This window comes from Manihot esculenta, chromosome 10 (genome assembly GCF_001659605.2).
Source record: "Manihot esculenta cultivar AM560-2 chromosome 10, M.esculenta_v8, whole genome shotgun sequence".
NCBI lineage: Eukaryota > Viridiplantae > Streptophyta > Magnoliopsida > Malpighiales > Euphorbiaceae > Manihot > Manihot esculenta.
Genome location: NC_035170.2, coordinates 7621786 through 7641882, shown reverse-complemented (window position 1 = coordinate 7641882; position 20097 = coordinate 7621786). Strand labels below are relative to the sequence as shown.

Below are 20097 nucleotides of genomic sequence, written 5' to 3'. Positions count from 1 at the left end.
TTAAAGATTTACTATATATTCTCGGAAATATCTATAATTTTCCATTCAAGATTTACAACTGTAAAATAACCTTTTTCTCTCAAGTTCCAAATTTACTGGAGAAATCCTCGCCGGCTTTTACCATTTAAGTTAAAATGCCCAAAAACCCCGAAAATTTTCCATCTCCTTCCCTTCAACCCATTTGTAAAAAAGAATTTCTCAAGAGAAATATAAAAAGAAACCTATTTTAGTAATTTCATCACCTGGTAACGCAAAAATATCCGCTCACCTATAAAGTCTCTCTCTCTCTCTCTCTCTCTCTCTCTCTCTCTCTCTCCCTCTCGTACTGACACTTCGAGTAGAGCGCCAAAAAGTTTCTTGGTTCATTGAATCCATCGAAGCAACCCGAACCGACCCATGCGATCCGGACCCCCCCGAATCACCTCTGACCGCATGTTCTTTAATCGTACGGCTGATATCAGTCGGCTAAGTAGTTACCTATTTTCTGCCTCTAGTGGTTTTTATCATAAACCCTAGCCCCCACGATAGAGATAGATAGCTTCACCCTCTGTAATCTCCTCTCTATCTCTCTCTCTCTCTCTGCAACTGCAACGACTCCAGCAAGATTTACGTGAAACGCCTTCAATCGCCCAATCTTCAGTCTCCAGAGAAAGAAGGAATTTCTCTCTCCTCCTTTCTCTCTCTTCGTAAAGAGAACCCAGATCTTAGCTTCAAGATTTCTCTTTCTTTCTTTCTCATTTTCTTTTGTAGAATCGTGGGATTTTTCTATTTTCTATTTCTGGGCTTTTATGGGATTCTTTTAATCTGAGTCCGATTCTTTGATGGGTTTCTTGCAACGTATCTTGTTTACGTGGCCGTACTGTTTACTTTTAATTATTTGGGTCTGAATCCGAGTCGGATACCCTCTTTCTTTTTACTCGGTGAGTTGTTGTTTCTAGATCTGAGTAAAGAGCATGTTCTTGGCGATTCTCTCTTCCCTCTTTGTTTTTTTGAGGTAGTAGAGTCGTGTACGGTGCACTAACTCGGTTTTCTTGTAAGCAAGCTCGTTGACTCGGCGTTTCTGACTGGGAACTCGTTGAGTCGGTAACTCGGTGAGTTCTGGGTAGGAAGATCGAGCCGCGGTTAGGGCTGAACAGTAACCGAGCGGCAATAATGCCGTCGGTGGGGATGCGTCGTACAACTAGAGTGTTTGGGGTAGTGAAGGGCGTCGATGGTGCCCGAGTTTTGCGTTCGGGGCGGCGTCTTTGGCCGGGATCAGGTGACTCCAGGTTCAGGAGAGCCAACGATGGCGACGAGTGGTTACACACCATGATTAAAACCACGGCAAATAACAAGAATCACCATAACCATAGTTCTGTCAAGTACAAAGAAAATGTATTGCCCACCCATGATTCTAAATCGAACCCAGAAGCGCCCGCTGTTGATATTCAAGTGCCCAAGAGAGTGAAGAATGAGAATTTGAAAGATACTGAGAACAAGATGTTTGGGATTGTTTACAGTAGGAAAAGGAAGAGAGTGGGTGGGGAAAGGCAGGATGATTCGGGGAAAATGTATGGGATTCAGTTCTCGCGAAGGCAGCGAAAGAAGCACGGGGACAGTGACAGTTTTGTGGGTTTTGAGCGAGCGCTTCTAGTTATTGTCCTTGATGGTTCGTACAGTAGTGGGTTAACTCCTTTTTTGAATTCGGTTTTGGGGTATATTAGGAGGGCTAGTATGAGGATCTCCGAACTTACTGCTTTTTTGTCGTCTGAACCTTTTAACAGTGCTTTTGCTTCACATGGAATTCGTTTTCTACAGGTATATTTTTTATTCGTTTACAGCTGCTACTTTGTTGATCTGGTGATTTTTACGCTATGTACAAATATAGATTTTTATAAACCTTATAAAAGATTAAAATTTTTATTTTGTTTTGGTTTCCAAGTATGAGATCTATAGTTCTTTTCTCCTAAATACTATAAATTTGAGATCATTTGAAGTTTGTTTATGCAGCTTTTGATTAGATATTACTTGTGGGGCTCTTTTCTGAGTAATGTCATTGTTCGATGTATTTATTCTTCCTAAATTTTCATCTCAGGATACAACTGCCAATAGAACTGGAATTTGCAAGATTTTTGGGGCTCGGAGTAATGTGCCTATGTTTTCTTTGGATTTTTCTGCAGTTCCTTTCTGTTTTGTGTATATGCATCTCTGTTTGCTACTTAAAGTTAAGTGTCTCTCTCTTGTACCGGCGAGTACCACTTTGGAAGAGGACTCGTGTGATGAAATGATGAATGAATGTGAAGAAGATTCTTTATGTGGCCTTGTAAAGAATCAACCAGAAGCTGACAACTCTGGAAATAAGGTGGTGTTACATCCATCTGTGAGAGCTTCCAAATTAGCAGGCCGGAACAACCAATACAAAAGTGGCATAAATTCTCGTGGTATCCAGAAGAGGAGGAGTTCACTTAGGAGGAGAAGAGCTAGAAATCCTTCCCTGGGTGTTGTGCACAAAGCTAATGGTGCTTTAGTTTCTGATCTAGCAAGTAGTAGGAAATTTGGTTTCCCTTTTTCTTCTGTAGTGTCTAAAAATAAGCTAAGGAGTTCACTACGGAGTAGTGCTGCAAGAAACCTCCATGAAGTAAATACTAGTATGGTAGAAGTAACTCAGGCCATGGACTCATCCAAGTGCTCTGCAAATATCCTGGTTATTGAATCAGATAGATGTTACAGGATAGAAGGGGCCACTGTCACTCTAGAAATCTCTGATTCAAAAGAATGGTTGCTTGTAGTGAAGAAAGATGGGCTGACCAGGTACACACACTTGGCACAAAAGAGCATGCGACCTTGTTCCTCAAATCGTTTTACCCATGATATAATATGGACTGGGGAGGAAAGTTGGAAGCTAGAGTTTTCTGACCGACACAACTGGCTCATTTTCAAGGATCTCTATAAGGAATGTTCTGATCGCAATGTGGCAGGTCCTATTTTTAAGACCATTCCTGTGCCCGGAGTATGTGCAGTTTTGGGATATGAAGATGGCAATAGTTTATGCTTTTCTAGACCAGATGCATACATTTCTATAAACAATGATGAGGTAGCTAGAGCTCTGGCTAGGAGGACTGCAATTTATGACATGGATTCTGAAGATGAGGAATGGCTAACAAAGTTGAATAGTGATATAATTGTTGCATTTGATCATCAAGCCCCTCTCTCAGAGGATAGTTTTGAGTTAATAATTGATGCCTTAGAGAAGGGTTTTTATTGCAATCCAGATGATTTTGTAGATGAGAAAGCGGCTGTAAATCTGTGTATAGATTTGGGTAGGAGGGAAGTAGTTGAAGCTGTGTATGGTTATTGGATGAGAAAACGAAAGCAAAGACGGTCATCACTGCTTAGGGTTTTTCAGGTAAACTTCTCATCATGTCAGATGTTTTTTTTGGCAACGTACCTATTTTTGTTCTTCTGGTATATAATAATGTTGCTGGCTGTTTACTGAAATATCAAGTTGTATCTCAACTGCTTGCCATTTGTATTATTGTGGATAATCATACCAAGCTGATTTATTTATTTATTTTATTGAGCTTGTATATATTAGCTTATCGAAATTTTACAAGCATACTTTTTCTTTGGTGCATTGTGCTCATCTCCTCCTCCCTCTCTGCTTCTTTTTCATTGTTTCCTTCTTGAATTTCTTGTTGGTGAATCTTGTTTTAGCCGTGCAGAGATTGTCACTATTATGCTTTGAAGAACAGTGTAATTTAACAAGCTATCTCGTCTTTACTCAAATTTTGATGCACAGACTGAAGGAGCATCTAACAATATTTTAGAATACTTTGTCATTACTTTTGATGATTGTGGGGAACGTTATTAGACACTGAATAGTAGAAGGAATTATGCTTCTGTTTAAAGGCTACGTGTGTTTTTTGCAATCCTAAAACAAGTTCAATTTGGAATGATCTTGCAATGTGGTGACAAATGTAACAATATACCATCAGATGTGCCACCCAAAAATTTGTTTCTCATAATTTACTTATTCTTTTTTGCTTCCTTCAGATGGTTTCGATGGAACTGTATGACCCTAGACCACTGATGTGGGAGAAGTTTTTGATTTCCCTGGCACATTTTGCTGCAATTTTTTTTTGGGACTTTGAGTTGCGTGTTATTCATTCCAAGTTGTTTATACTCTGCTCACTCTCCTTCCTTACAGGGACAGCAAGCAAAAAAAGCTCCATTGATTCCAAAACCTGTTCTTCGTAAGAGAAGGTCATTCAAGCGACAAGTCAGCCAATTTGGAAGAGGAAAGCAACCTAGTCTGTTGCAAGGTGAGTTCTTTCTTTGACTTATTTGGTATTATTTTGTGTTTATTCTTTTTTTTTTTACTGTTTGTCAAGACTACCTTGTCTTCTATTTGCTGTACAGCAATGGCTGCCGAACATGATGCGTTGGAAGAACAGAATGCTCTGCGCAAAGTAGAAGCAGCAAAAACTGCAGCGAAGAGGTCTGTGGAATCTGCTATTCTTAAACGCCGGCGGGCTCAGATTCTTATGGAGAACGCTGATTTGGCAATTTACAAAGCTATGGTGGCGCTGAGAATTGCTGAAGGTGCTCAGTTGGTCAATTCAGCAGATGTTGCTGTCCAACACATACTTGACTAACAGGCATGGGCGTTCTAACGCTTCTCGTGACGGCCATTTATTTAAGGATGATAACCTCAGATGTTTTTGAAGGCCTTGAGGACAACCTTTGCAGAAAGTCTTGTAATTTTGTATAGATTATGATTGAATGTACATTCTGTATTATTATAACCTCACACCAAATGTTTTTTACAAGGGGATTTAGTGATCTCCTTGTGTAAAAGATGGGGAGAAAAAGAAAAAAAAAATGTTACAGGAAAATTTTGCCTTTGCGCATCTAATAACTTTAATTGCTTTATTGGGAAATCATTGTGTAGGCATTCTAACAGCCTTTAGGTCTAGTCGGCAAGTTGTGTATCCTTTGCTTAACTTTTCTCATATCGTCAATGCCTGATTGTAACGCGTCTCTTTTTTTAGTTGTTTTATTCATGTTTGCATTGAAAAGTTGAAAGCCTCGATTTATAGGCCATATTGTAAAGCTCATTGATTTATTGCTGTTAATATTGCTGGGTTTCGTGCTGGTGGCTGCCGGTACCTGGTTCTTTAGATGATATGTTCAATAAAATGACGTTCCTTGAGTTTGCATAAACTTGAGTTTAAGCTTGAGTTTACATAAGTTTAAGTATTCTCATGTTTATCTCTTCTTAGCGTTTCGTTAAGATTTATATGTTCATTGTTAACTTTTATATATAATGTAATATGACAAAAGTATGTGTTATTAAAATTTTAAAACGATAATTTTAATTATCGAATATTACATTTAATTTTGTATGATTTGTAAATTTTTTTAACATCATTATCGATTTACTATTTAAATTATTGAAATTGTATTTTTATAATATAATTTTTTTGAAATAGAGATCGGGATTGAAAAGTAGAATTTAAAATTTTTTAAATTTATTTAGATATATTTATTATTAATTTTTTATTGTTTTACAATATAATTATATCACCACAATTTTTTTAAAAAATTATTAAAATTATTAAATAATTTGTACTATATTTTATTATTTATAATGTTATAGATCCACCGTTTCAAAATCTCCCAACAACAACAATAATAATAATAATATAAATTTAATACAAATTTTATTACATTCGTGTAAAATGTAAAGGATCTTACTTGTTAAATTTTAAAAGTTAATTACATTATTTTAATTTATTTATTTTAATTTTAAATATTTTCATAAAATTTATCTAATATTTAATCTTATTTATTAATTAAATTAAATCTTTTTAAAATTATTTAATATTTAAATTAGTAACCTTCTATCATTTTTTTCACTTCACTTTTTTATATATTAAAAAATATAATTTTTATTATTAACCTTTTAATTATACCTGATGATCTGAGATCCAATTGAATAGGGTTTTACAAGGGTTTTGTATTACTGAATAAGGCTTAAGCTTTCTGAGGAGGGGACTCCTCTTTTATACATTGTCTTGCTTGCTGGTGACGTGTAAAGGTCTCTCCAGGATTGGGCCACGCGTCTCTGCCATGCGGATTCGGAGGTACTAGGGTATCAGCCGCCTGCTCCATGCGTAACGGCCTCTGATTCTCCTCGTGCGTACGTTCGAGCGGATCTGCCAGGCTGTCTGGTGAATATTACTCCGGATCCTGGGCTGGGCTGAGAGTTGGGCCGGATGCTAAGCCTGAGTGGGGAGGGTCTGCTTCGTGCGGGCCGGGCCGACTTGAGTGAGGAAGATGGGCCGAGCTTGAAGGTTGGATGAGCCAGGCTTGTTATGTACATCAGGTATGCGGGCCCCTACGTCGTGGGCCTTGGGCTGTGGTTAAGCCCCTAGTCTGGGGTGAAGGAATCCAGCGGTCATCAATACCCATCTTAAATATATTAAATTTATTAAATATTAAGAAATATTTTGAGAAATTTTTTAAAAATAAAATAGAATTAAATAGAATTATCATAGTAAATTTATATATTACTATAATCTAAAAATAAAAAAAATAATTTTGAGATAAAAAAATAAATAAAAATTATAAAATGGAGAGTATTATTTAATAATATTATCTAAATTGTTTTATATTTTATTATCTACTAATCAAATTAAAATTTATTATAGATTGATATTTATTATTTTAATGCTCATTTTAATACTTATTATATTAATGCTGAGTTTCATAATTATTAAATATTTGTGATGTGGTAGAGGTTAGATTGATAATGTGGCCGATTGGGAGCTGGGATGTGATCGACTAAATCTGCAAGAAAAAGATTGTGAGGTGGTGGTTGGTGTCAATAGCCGTCACTCCAATACTCAAGTCAATACACTTAAAAAAAGAAAGAGAATGCAATAAACTATTTAGAGTTTTTTTACGATAGAATAGTATATTTTTACCTTTATAATTTTTCTCTTTTTATACAGTAAGAAGGTAGTGATAGATATAGTATTTTCCGATTATTCGGCAGTGATATTATTGGCTATTTTATAGGGAATATCGCCAGCCAATAGATTAATAATTTCGCGATTACAAACGTAATGAAAATATGCGGGACTGTATCTGTTAATGGTAATCTCTTGTTGAGACTCGTCTATCAAAGAAAGCTTAATCTTAATGATGAATTGGGTGTTAAGGTAGCCGGATGTTTCCTTTTTTGGATGGAACGATATTTTCTATTTACCAGGTAAGCCCTAAAATGATATTGCTGTTACTGTTGAGTCTTTATTTATGCGTTGAAAAATTAAATATTTAACCTCTAAAAAATAGTTCAATAGTCATTTAAATTCTTAATTGATAAATAAATTTAATCTTAAAATTTTAATATTTAGTTTATAAATAAAATATACGTATTTATTTTGTTAATAAATAAAAACAATAATTTTATGAAATAAATAAAATACAGCCGAAATTTATAAATATTTAAATTTAAAATTTATTAATATAAAAAATTAATTCACTTTAAAAAATAAAAAGAATTTAAATTACAATTTTTTCTTTAATTAAACACTAAATTTTAATCTTAACATTATTTAAAAACTTACAAGTGTTATTAAAAATATAAATATTATTACAATTATAAATAATATTAAATATATAAGATAAATAATAAAAACTATAAAAATTATAAAATAAATAATAAAAATCATAAAAATATATTGAAAATTTAATTTATTAAAAATTATTTTATATTTTCTTCATAAAGCTAATAAAAACATGAAAGTATAAGAATTGCTTGCAATAAAAGTTATTTAAAACTAATAAAAAATTATAAAAGATTTTCTCAAATTGTTAATTCTTTAATTAATTACAACATAATTTAAATTCCATATTTATATAAAAAAATTACATTTAAATTTTTAATATATTTTATTATTATTACATATATTATTATAATAGTTGTATTTTTTTAAAGATATTTTAAAAATTTTTAAACGATATTCTGAGGTTAATGTTCTATTTTTAATTAATGAGAAAATATAAAAAGATATAAATCATTTGTGGTTTCAATTAATGTGAAATATCTTTTAATTTTAATTTACTGTTTATTAAATTTAAATTTCAAATTTTTAAAAACTTTTAAATAATATTTTATTTATTTTATAAAATTTAAAAAATTATTTTATTTATATATAATAATAATTAACATATTTTATTTATAAACTAAATTATTAAAATGTAATATAAAATTTATTTATTTAAATGCTTAAATGGCTATCATAATATTTGTTAAATTTAAAATTTTGAAGCCATGCATGAAACGGTTTTTTTTTAAGATTGTAATCAAATCAAATCGAACCGAATCAAATTTTAATAAGTTTCAACTCTACTAAAAAATAAATTTAAAGGTTTGAATTCGAGTTTAAACTTGACTCGAATTTCATTTATAAGCTTAAACTAAATTTATAAAATAAATATTTAGTTCGAACTCAATTTATAATAAACTCATTTATTACATTAACGAGTAAATTTAAATTTCATTCAAAAAACTTAAATTTGAGTTCATTTAAACTCAAATTTAAACTCAATTATATTATAAACAAACTCAATATAATTAAAACTTATTTAAATTATAAATAAATTTAAATTAAAAATAAAATTTAAATTATAAGTTCACTTTTAAATTAAACTTTTCTATTTAATTAAAATCTCTTAGCTTAAAACTAATAAAAAAATTATAGAAAGATTCTATTTTTTATAGAAAAGTTATAATCTTCTATATCCTTTTAATTTTTTATGTGGGATTATAATATAAATATAAACTATTGTATGAAACGAATATATTAATATAAATATAATTAATTTAATTATACAATTATATATAATATTATATTAGTCTGCATGGATATTATTATATTGAATTATATTATATTAATAATTTAATTTATAAAATTAAAGTAGAGAATAAATTAAAATAATGGACGTATGATAATAATCATAAAATTGGACACAAACAAATACATATATACTTTTGTGATTATTGTAATATAATTTTAAATAGTAAATTATTTATAAAAAAATTAATACAATTACACATTTATAAAATATAATATTAATATAAATATTTAAAGAATAAATAATATAACTCATGATTTTATTTAATAATTTATAAATAAATATATTATTAAATATATTTATAAGTTTTGTAAATGAATTTACTTACAAACTTGATTAAGAGTTTGTTTAGGAATTTGTTCGTGACTCTGTTCAATGAATTAACTCGCGAGTTTATTTATAAACTTAAAAATGAACATAATTTGTAAGATTAAACCAACCGAATACTACTGAGTTTAAACTCGACTCATTTATTAAATAAGTTTAAAAAGTGAGTTCGAATTTAATTTATTTAAAAAATAAATCGATCCCAATCACATTTTTATCAAATTAAATTTCAAATATCTCATAAATAATTTAATTCATTTTTACCCCTTTCGTTTTTAAATTTGAGTTGCGCCGGCAAGGATTTGAGAAAGAGGCAGCGCTGAAAATATGAGGTTTTTGTATTTTTAGTGGTAAAAAAAAAATTACTTTAATGTAAAAATATTTATTAAATAAAATTTAACCGCTTATATGGCAGTCAAACTACACAAACGTTTAATTGCATTTGAAAGCCTGCCGCGTGGCAGATTAATTGTTATATATATATATATATTATTTATTTAATTTTAAATTAATAAATTAAAATATAGTATTATAATAAAATTAAATAATTTTATAATAAATATAATTATAAAATGAATTAAATCTTTTTTTTATTAAAATTAAATTTAATATAAAATATATTTAATATTATACCATATAATATAAATATTTGGCTTTTTATTAGTGGATCATGGCATCCTTCCTCTGTGCTATCATGTTTTTCTATCATAAGAAAATTAAAAAAAGAAAGAGAAAATCTGAAAGGGGAGAGGGTGATATGCTGATGTGTTCAAGACATTGTCTAGCTTTGGCTAACAAAATTTTATCTTCTCAACAATATGGTGAACATGCAATTAGAATCAGTGTTATACTGATTAAGGGAATGCAAAATATGTCTGTCCTTTCGCAGCTGAACCTACAAATGAATAGCAGACAAGAAGTCTTTCAGTTTGCTGGATGAGGGATGAGTAATATCTTATTGTCTTGTGTAGGCCGGCTTAGATTCCAAGCTGAGAAAGCCACGAGATAGAATAAACATTTCATAATCATTTTGTTGCGAGACAAAATTCTGGATCATTTCATTTATGTCTTTGAATTCTCTAAATACCCATTTCTGTCACTACCATGTCCTTGAAACCATCTTCGCCTACATAAACCATGCCCTCCAAACCAACCCATCAAGAATTTGCATATGCTCATCACCTCTCAAATATAGCTGGAAGAACAAACTTTTCAAGATTTTTATATGCAATTAATCCTTTTAAGTTTGCATAGCACCACAGGTTTTGTGGTGTAGTAAAGTTTATAATTTGGAGTTCAGTTATTTGTAATAACTAGATACAAGTCATCATCATGGCTGCCACTTACCCTCGAGATGAGCTTGCAAGGTCAGTTAGAGATGAGCTTGCAAGATCAATGAGGTCATTAAGCAACCGGTCGATGAGCAGGAGTTTATCATCAGCAAGTAAAAGAAGTTGGGCCTCAGCCAGTATTCGTGAGGTGTGGAGCAATCAAGGAGATGTATTTCGAAAGAGTCAGAGAGAGGATGATGAGGAAGAGCTGAAATGGGCTGCAATAGAGAGACTGCCAACGTATGATCGATTGAGGAAAGGAATACTGAAGCAGGTTTTGGATAATGGAAGAATTGACTTTGAGGAGATAGACGTGACCAATCTTGGTATTCAAGATAAGAAGCAAATCATGGAGAGTATACTTCAAGTGGTTGAAGAGGATAATGAGAGATTTCTTCTTAGGCTTAGGGAAAGAACTGATAGGTGATGCTTATAACTTGCCTTGCTTTTGTTTTCATTTCTAACTTTTTGTTTTTTGTCTTGAAAAATTTTCACTCTGGGACAAACAGGGTGGGAATTGAGATTCCTAAGATTGAAGTCCGGTTTGAGAATTTGTCAATAGAAGGAGATGCATATGTAGGAACCAGGGCTCTTCCAACACTGGTCAATGCTGCTATGAACACAGTAGAGGTACTTTGCTCTGTCTGCTAATTGTTGAGCATATGAATTCTTCGGTCAATGCTGCTTTGGTAATTGTACTAATAAATTCTTTTGATGAATAGGGGATTCTTGAGCTACTTAGGATTTTCCCATCTAAGAAGAGAGTTGTCAAGATACTCCATTCTGTGAGTGGAATAGTAAAACCATCAAGGTACATCTAGAGATTTCATAGTATATATACACACAAATACATGCCAGTTCCTTTTTTTTTTGTTTGGTTATTTATTTTTCTGGTTAATTTAATTAATTAATTTATTTTCCTTCAGAATGACACTGCTTCTTGGACCTCCAGCATCTGGCAAAACTACATTACTGCAGGCACTTGCCGGAAAGATGGACAAGGATCTAAGGGTGTGTTATGTGTTCTACCTCTTTTTTTTTCCATGGGAATCTAAAAATACTTAGACGTTTATGAAAAATAATTTAATATTTGAAAAATATTTTCAGTGAAAAATATTTTTATAAGATTTTTCAAAAAAATAACTCATTTTTCATTTTTCAGTCATTTAAAAAAAATGATATTAATAAAGTATGGAAAACATTTTGCACTTAAAAATGACTTCCAAAAGAGAAAAAATGACTAAATTTTCTTTGGAAGAGCTCCATTAACTAATTTTTCTGGTGTACCAAACATATAAAAATATTAAAAAAAATTTCTGAAGAATATTTTTCAGCAGAGAAACGGAGGCTTAATATGCAACATCATCTTTGGTTTAACTTGATGTTATCCTTATTCCCAATACTGAATATGTTATTTAGAGCTTTGAATCCAAAACTTTGCCTTAGTCATCTGCTTCTATGGCCAGTTATCAGGAAGAGTCACTTACTGTGGTCATGAATTGCATGAGTTTGTTCCCCAAAGAACATGTGCATATATAAGCCAACATGATCTTCACCATGGTGAGATGACAGTAAGAGAGACATTGGACTTCTCCGGGCGATGCTTGGGAGTTGGAACTAGATATGAAATGTTGGCAGAGTTGTCAAGAAGAGAAAAAGAAGCAGGAATAAAACCAGATCCTGAAATAGATGCATTCATGAAAGCCACAGCAATTACAGGCCAAGAAGGAAGTCTAGTTACCGATTATATTCTCAAGGTTTATTTCCTGTACTATAATTGTTTATCTAAACAACTATTTGAAGTTCTTGAAGCTTTATTCATTTACCGTAACAGATCCTTGGATTGGACATCTGTGCTGATATTATGGTGGGAGATGGGATGAGAAGAGGCATATCTGGCGGACAAAAGAAGCGTGTCACTACAGGTATGTTTATCATACAAATAAGAGCCAAGAGTTATGGGATAAGCACATATTTCTGGAAAAACACATTTATAATAGTCTATTAATTTTCTTTCTTTTTTTTTTCCTTTTTCCTGTTAGCTAATAGATCTTATTGATTAATGATTAAGAAACGATCAGCAGTCTGGATGCCTCATTGTTCAATTATGAAGTATTTCTATCCATTTGAGCAGTCTCCCTCCATTTTTTTTCTTTTTTTTGGTTCTTTTACATTGTGTGAATGGAGTAATTTATACCAAATGCAGGAGAGATGTTGGTTGGACCAGCAAAAGCTCTTTTCATGGATGAAATATCAACTGGTCTAGACAGCTCAACTACTTACCAAATTGTCAGGTTTATGAGGCAAATGGTTCACATAATGGATGTGACCATGGTAATATCTCTTCTGCAACCTGCACCTGAAACATATGAACTCTTCGATGACATCATCTTACTATCAGAGGGTCAGATAGTGTACCAAGGTCCACGAGAGAATGTCCTTGAATTCTTTGAAAGTGTTGGCTTCAAATGCCCAGAAAGGAAAGGAGTTGCAGACTTCTTGCAAGAGGTGACTTCCAAGAAGGACCAAGAGCAGTATTGGTGCAGAAAGGAGCAACCTTACAGATATATCTCAGTTCCTGAATTTGTGGAAAGCTTTGGTTCTTTCCACATTGGTCAAAAGCTCTCCGAAGATCTTAGGGTTCCTTATGATAAATCTAGTACTCATCCAGCTGCATTGGAGAAAGAAAAGTATGGAATCGCCAATATGGAGCTCTTCAAAGCATGCTTTGCAAGAGAGTGGCTATTGATGAAACGCAACTCTTTTGTTTATATATTCAAGACAACCCAGATTACGATCATGTCACTAATTGCCATGACAGTGTTTTTAAGAACTGAGATGACAGCTGGTGGGCTACAAGATGGAGGAAAATACTACGGAGCTTTGTTCTTTAGTCTCATTAACGTTATGTTCAATGGAATGGCAGAAATGGCAATGACTATGTTTAGGATTCCTGTATTTTTCAAACAGAGAGATTTCTTGTTCTATCCAGCATGGGCTTTTGCATTACCAATTTGGGTGCTGAGGATCCCAATCTCCTTAATGGAGTCAGGGATATGGATAATTCTCACGTATTACACTATTGGATTTGCTCCTGCAGCCAGTAGGTATGTGAATTCACTAATGCTATTCCTGATTAATGAACAATTTTTAACTGTATAGACTTGTATGGATCGTTGCTATTAAATGTGAAATAGTTCAATCTCCATTTTATGTGTGCTAATACATTACAAATTTCCAGGTTTTTCAAACAATTCCTGGCATTCTTTAGTGTGCATCAGATGGCACTATCACTCTTCCGTTTCATTGCTGCAATTGGAAGAATAGAAGTTGTGGCAAACACACTTGGTACCTTTACGTTGCTTGTGGTTTTTGTCCTCGGTGGATTCATTGTTGCCAAAGGTGAATAATTTTTCTCTCTACATTAGTTATATTTCTTTACTGCTCTGGGAGTCTGTATGTGTAGCTCTAGTTTGCAGTATTAGTAGATCAAAGAAGCTATTTCCATCCTGTGATACTATAATTAGATTTTGAGATGTGCAAGTAAAGTGTTCATATCCTTTTGCAGATGATATTCAACCATGGATGATCTGGGGCTACTATGTTTCCCCAATGATGTATGGGCAGAATGCCATAGTCATCAATGAATTTCTTGATGAAAGATGGAGTGCTGTAAGATTACTAAAGAATATGGAACACTTATTTTATTGTTTTGCATTGCCTTATTTGCTTAGTTATCTTAATTCTATGCACCATTTGTGCTTGGTGCAGCCAATTAATCATACAGCAGATTCTCAACCTACAGTTGGAAAGGCTCTTCTGAAAATGAGAGGGATGTTCATGGAGGAATATTGGTATTGGATTTCTATTGGTGCACTTGTGGGTTTTTCTCTACTTTTCAACGTTCTTTTCATATGGGCGTTGACATATTTGGATCGTAAGCCATTGCTGCTGAGCTGATACTACATCTTGTTTCAGTTATGTAAATAAAATACTTGGTTTGGTAACATTTTGAAAATAAATGCAGCTTTGGGAGATACTAAATCCATTCTTCTTGAAGATGATGAAAGTAAGAAGTCATCCTCTTTTGGGCAGCAAACAAAATCCACTGAAATGGTTTCATTATCAAGTGCCCCGCTACTACATTGTAATTTAGTTACTACTTTGAAACTGGAACATATTCAATTAGACATAGTATCACAGAGTGGTCTTTCTACTTCTGGTCTCTGATTATTTTGTGGCTGCAGGTTCTGATAAGGCAGCGAGCAACACTCCTGACAGACCAGCTGTTACTTCCACGGGGCATGCACCTACAAAACGAGGAATGGTGCTGCCCTTCCAGCCCTTATCACTAGCATTTAATCATGTGAATTACTATGTTGATATGCCTGCTGTAAGTTGCTTCTCGGAGTCTCTCTCTCTTTCTTCATCTTGTAGTTCACAATGCAACAAAAGGAACTTGAGGATCGTTGTAGGAATGTGATACGACATGTTTAGTATGATGCACATATATTGAATAATAATAGACTTTTGAGAATTCATAATTCAAGTATGTTTTATACATTTAGTCATGAAAACTTTGATTTGTTCATTAGGAGATGAAAAGCCAAGGAATTGAGGAGGATCGGCTGCAGCTGTTACGAGATGTTACTGGTGCTTTTAGGCCTGGTATTCTCACAGCACTGGTTGGTGTAAGTGGGGCTGGGAAGACTACCCTGATGGATGTTTTAGCAGGAAGGAAAACTGGAGGATACATTGAGGGAAGTATCAGCATTTCTGGTTATCCAAAGAAGCAAGAAACTTTTGCTCGGATTAGCGGTTATTGTGAGCAGAATGATATCCATTCTCCTCATGTCACTGTCTATGAATCCCTCCTGTACTCTGCCTGGTTGCGTCTTGCTAAGGAAATTAAGGCAGAAACTAGAAAGGTAAGCCATCTTCGTTAAGATGTTGTTTCTTCAGATATAACAGCAATTTGATTTGTTTAATTCGTACGATTATTCATTTATCAGTTGCAGCATTGGTTACAGTGTTTTGATTTTTAATGCCACAGATGTTTGTTGAGGAGGTGATGGATTTGGTTGAACTGAATCCACTTAGGAATTCAATAGTAGGCCTTCCGGGAGTAGATGGTTTGTCAACCGAGCAGAGAAAGCGACTCACAATAGCTGTAGAGTTGGTTGCTAATCCATCCATCATCTTCATGGATGAACCAACATCTGGTCTTGACGCTAGAGCTGCTGCAATTGTTATGCGTACAGTGAGGAACACAGTTGATACAGGCCGAACTGTAGTCTGTACAATTCACCAACCAAGCATTGATATTTTTGAAGCTTTCGACGAGGTATATGAGATCCTGTAGTTTAGCTGAAACTTGTACTGCCATAATGCTTGTTCATGACCTGATTATACCACATTTTCTGCAGCTATTGCTAATGAAGAGAGGAGGACAAGTTATTTATGCTGGACCCCTTGGTAGACACTCGGACAAACTTATTGAGTACTTTGAAGTGAGTATTTTAGCTAATCAATCCAGAACACACCAGGATAATAATTTTAGAATGCCAATATAATAAATTTCCCTAGGAATTTTGGCTACAATACATATTTGACAAATCTGAAAGGAGAAGATAAACTCTTCTTGATCTCAGTCCATATCTACAACTGATGTTTACAACATCTTTCAGGCTGTCCCAGGGGTTCCTAAGATCAAAGATGGTTCTAATCCTGCTACATGGATGCTAGAAATCAGTTCTAATGCAGTTGAAACTCAACTTGGTGTAGACTTTGCAGAAATCTATGCCAATTCTGAGCTTTACCAGTAAGAGCTTCAAACTGTCAAAACATACTTTCTTGCCCATTTGTGACTCCTAATTTCTTCTCCTCCATGATATTCTTTAAATAAGCTCTTGCCTGTGACGATCACTGACACCTCGTCCCCATTTTTGACCAGGAGGAATCAGGAACTTATTAAAGAACTAAGTATGCCGGCACCAGGATCTAAAGACCTTTATTTTCCCACACAGTACTCTCAAAGCTTCTTTACTCAATGCAAAGCCTGCTTCCTAAAACAGCACTGGTCTTACTGGAAGAACCCACGATACAATGCCATCCGATTGTTCATGACAATAGCAGTTGGTATCATATTTGGACTTATTTTCTGGAACAAAGGCGACAAGACGTAAGTATCCGGTTTCTGATTATCCTCTTTTTACTACTTAGCGATGTTTTCAAACAGCGAAAATTGGGATAATGGTCAACAGACAAGCACCATCTTATATTTTGAAGTGCCCTTTGTCTATATTACATCTCAACTTGAGCAGGATGCAGGTCTTTCTTCTAAAAATCTCAGTTGAGGCTCAGATTAGCTAGAAACATCCTTAGTTAACTTGTTGTCAACCAGAACCAGTCATATTGTAGCATTCTGCAGGATTGCAGAAGCATTTACATTGTACAAAGGGCAAGCCTTGGCTCCACGGTCAGCTTGCTCTTTTTGTGACCAGAAGGGCTTGGGATTAGAGTCTTGAAGAACCTCTACAGAAAAACATGAGATTTCGAGTCATTTTATCAATGCACCTGTGCACTAGATTTAAAAGTAATTTCATACTCTAATGTGAACAGAAAAAAGCAACAAGATCTTCTGAATTTGCTGGGAGCAATGTATTCTGCTGTGATGTTCCTTGGAGCCACCAACACATCCTCAGTGATGTCTATTGTGGCAGTAGAAAGAACAGTTTTCTACCGTGAAAAAGCAGCTGGAATGTATTCAGAACTGCCTTATGCATTTGCTCAGGTAGATTAAAACCTCGATTTCATGTCTACGTTTCAGATTTTAATGCTATATCACAACTGAATATAGATATAAATGATATATCCCTGTGATCTGGTGCCTTGCAGGTTGCTATAGAGGCAATATATGTTGCATTCCAGACATTAATATACAGTTTATTGCTTTACTCAATGATTGGGTTCCCTTGGAAAGCTGAAAACTTCCTGTGGTTCTACTTCTTCATATACATGTGCTTTATGTACTTCACATTGTATGGAATGATGCTTTTGGCTCTCACTCCAGGCCATCAAATTGCTGCCATTGTTATGTCTTTCTTCCTCAGCTTCTGGAATCTGTTCTCTGGCTTCCTCATTCCTAGGAAGGTATGCATACACAAGCTAATCAACTTATACTGCAAAAATGTTCTTTTATTAAGGCTCACAGACACCCAATTCCTTAACATCTTGGAATCAATAGTCTATTCCATATTTTGGTGACTTATATCACGTCTCCCAATAATTGGGACGGAAAGTATGGTGTTTCGGTATGTGGTATCCGAACAGGAGTTGAGAGAATCCTATAACTATAGTCTCAATCAAGTATGCTTGCAAAATTTTCTAACCGTGTACAATTAACATGTGCAGCAAATACCAATATGGTGGAGATGGTACTACTGGGCATCACCAACTGCTTGGACAATATATGGTCTGATCACCTCCCAGTTGGGAAAGATATCAGATGAAGTAGAGGTACTAGGAGATACATCCATGCAAGTGAAGGATTTCCTGAAGAACGAATTGGGATTTGAATATGATTTCCTTGGAGCTGTTGCAGTTGCCCATATTGGTTTTGTTGTCCTTTTCTTGTTTGTCTTTGCATATGGAATCAAGTTCCTCAACTTCCAGAGAAGATAGCTGCGTACAAGGCTCTGTATGAGAAATCAAGATTCAGAAGGGAAAGAAAGAAAATTAGGGAATTCTGTTTTCTTTCTTTTTTTTTTTTTTTTTTTTTCTTTGAAAAGTCAAGCAAGTTGGTATTGAGTTGAGATCAATCCCCTTGCATGGCTTGCCTTTTTGCTATCTTCCTCGTATTATTTTCTCTTGTTTCAATTCGTTGTTCTTTAATCCATTTAACAGAAAGCTTTTCAGAGGAAAAAAGGAAAATTACAGCCTCCATTGAACTGGGAACGAGTTTCGAAGTTAAAAGTAAAAATAAAAATAAAATACAATAAGAAAAATTAATAACAGTGATAATCTAAAAGAAATAATACAAGGCCAATGTATGAAATAATAATAATAATAAAGTAAAGCTTTCGCCTGTTTCAAGAAAAACATTTTTTAAGAAAATATTTTCTTTACTTTCTCACGTTTAAAGCAGTTAAAAGAATTCATTAACAAAAAAATATTTTTTCTGATTAAAAATATTAAATTCTTTTAAAGAAAAATATTTTTTTTTGTCAAAATGAAATTATTTTCGGGATTTAATGAACATCATTAATAATACCACAATACATAAATTTATTAATATTCTTTATTTTAAAAATTACAATTGAAAAATAAAAATAATTAATTTTTTTAACACAAAAAATATTAATAAATTTCATAGGAGAGTAATAATTTAATATCAATAAATGAAAACATAAATATCAATATATCAGTAGATCTCAGAAAGTAAAACAAAAAATAATTATGAAATTTTTCAATAAATACCAATAATTTTATAATTAATATTTCAAATAGTCGATAAACAATCAGCCTTTATCAATTACATTTTTACCGATTATATTTTTTTTATAATTTGATTAGTAAATTTTATCGTTATTTTTTACTTATTTTGTAGTGTCTCCCAAAAAGGACATTATCAACTATAAATTTTATAATCAAAAGACTGTTTAGTCACCCACTCGAACTGAGTTTGTTTATATAATCTTGAGAAAAGTACAAAGAAATATCCTTTGTTTTTATCAATTTTTCATTAGGATTTTTGATTCAATTTGTGTCAAAATAGTACCTATGATATCGCACCTTTTTCATTAGAATTTTTGATTCAATTTATGTCAAAATAGTATTTATAGTATCACACCGTTAATAAATAATGATAATCTTTAGACGCTGTCAGGAATATTGATATAACAATTACATTACGAGATATTAATTTAGTACAAATTAAACTACAAACTCTTAAATGAAAATGAGTAAAATCATAGGGTATTTTTTTATACTTTCTATTTTTAATTAATAATTATATTTTACTTGCTATGTCAGCATTTCTTGACAGTATCAAAAAATTACTGCGATTTGCTAACGATATGATATTATATATATTATTTTGATACAAATTGAACTACAGACTCTAAACTGAAAATAAGTGAAACCACAAAATACTTTTTTATACTTTTCTCTATAATCTTTACTCTAGCAAAAACTTGAGGCTTTTATGATCCATCTTTATGGTGAAATGTTTAGGAAGCAAATAGTGCTCCTTATGTTTATTAGCAAAAAGCATTGCTTACAATTCTTTTCGTAAGTTCACAAATTCATATTCATAGCATATAAGGCTTTGCTTAAAACGCATGTACCATTGCATTCTTCAACACCTCAAATGCATGTTGTGCTTTATCATACCAGCAAAAGCTATCTTTCTTGAGCAATTCATTCTAGGGCTTAGCAATCACTCCATAGTCTTATATCTTTTGTAATAGCCAATTAAGCCTAAATAGCTTTTGTCGTTGCTTAACATTTTGAGATACTCGTTCCAAACAACCTC

The 20097-nt window shown here is 33.1% G+C and overlaps 1 protein-coding gene across 1 annotated transcript; it reads left to right on the top strand.

Annotated features, from left to right (window-relative positions):
- The first annotated feature begins 302 nt into the window (after positions 1–302).
- On the top strand, positions 303–18307 carry LOC110624433 (pleiotropic drug resistance protein 2). Its single transcript, XM_021769562.2, has 24 exons — positions 303–1797; positions 2075–3385; positions 4187–4301; positions 4399–4583; positions 10711–10985; positions 11072–11192; positions 11285–11373; positions 11489–11573; positions 12029–12319; positions 12397–12487; positions 12769–13669; positions 13804–13964; positions 14131–14234; positions 14334–14499; positions 14590–14709; positions 14810–14955; positions 15158–15490; positions 15616–15906; positions 15989–16072; positions 16250–16383; positions 16516–16743; positions 17184–17355; positions 17460–17714; positions 17976–18307. Exons 1-24 carry the CDS (start codon positions 1153–1155, stop codon positions 18243–18245), a joined length of 6573 nt encoding a protein of 2190 aa, XP_021625254.2. The 5' UTR covers positions 303–1152; the 3' UTR covers positions 18246–18307.
- The last annotated feature ends 1790 nt before the right edge of the window (positions 18308–20097 follow it).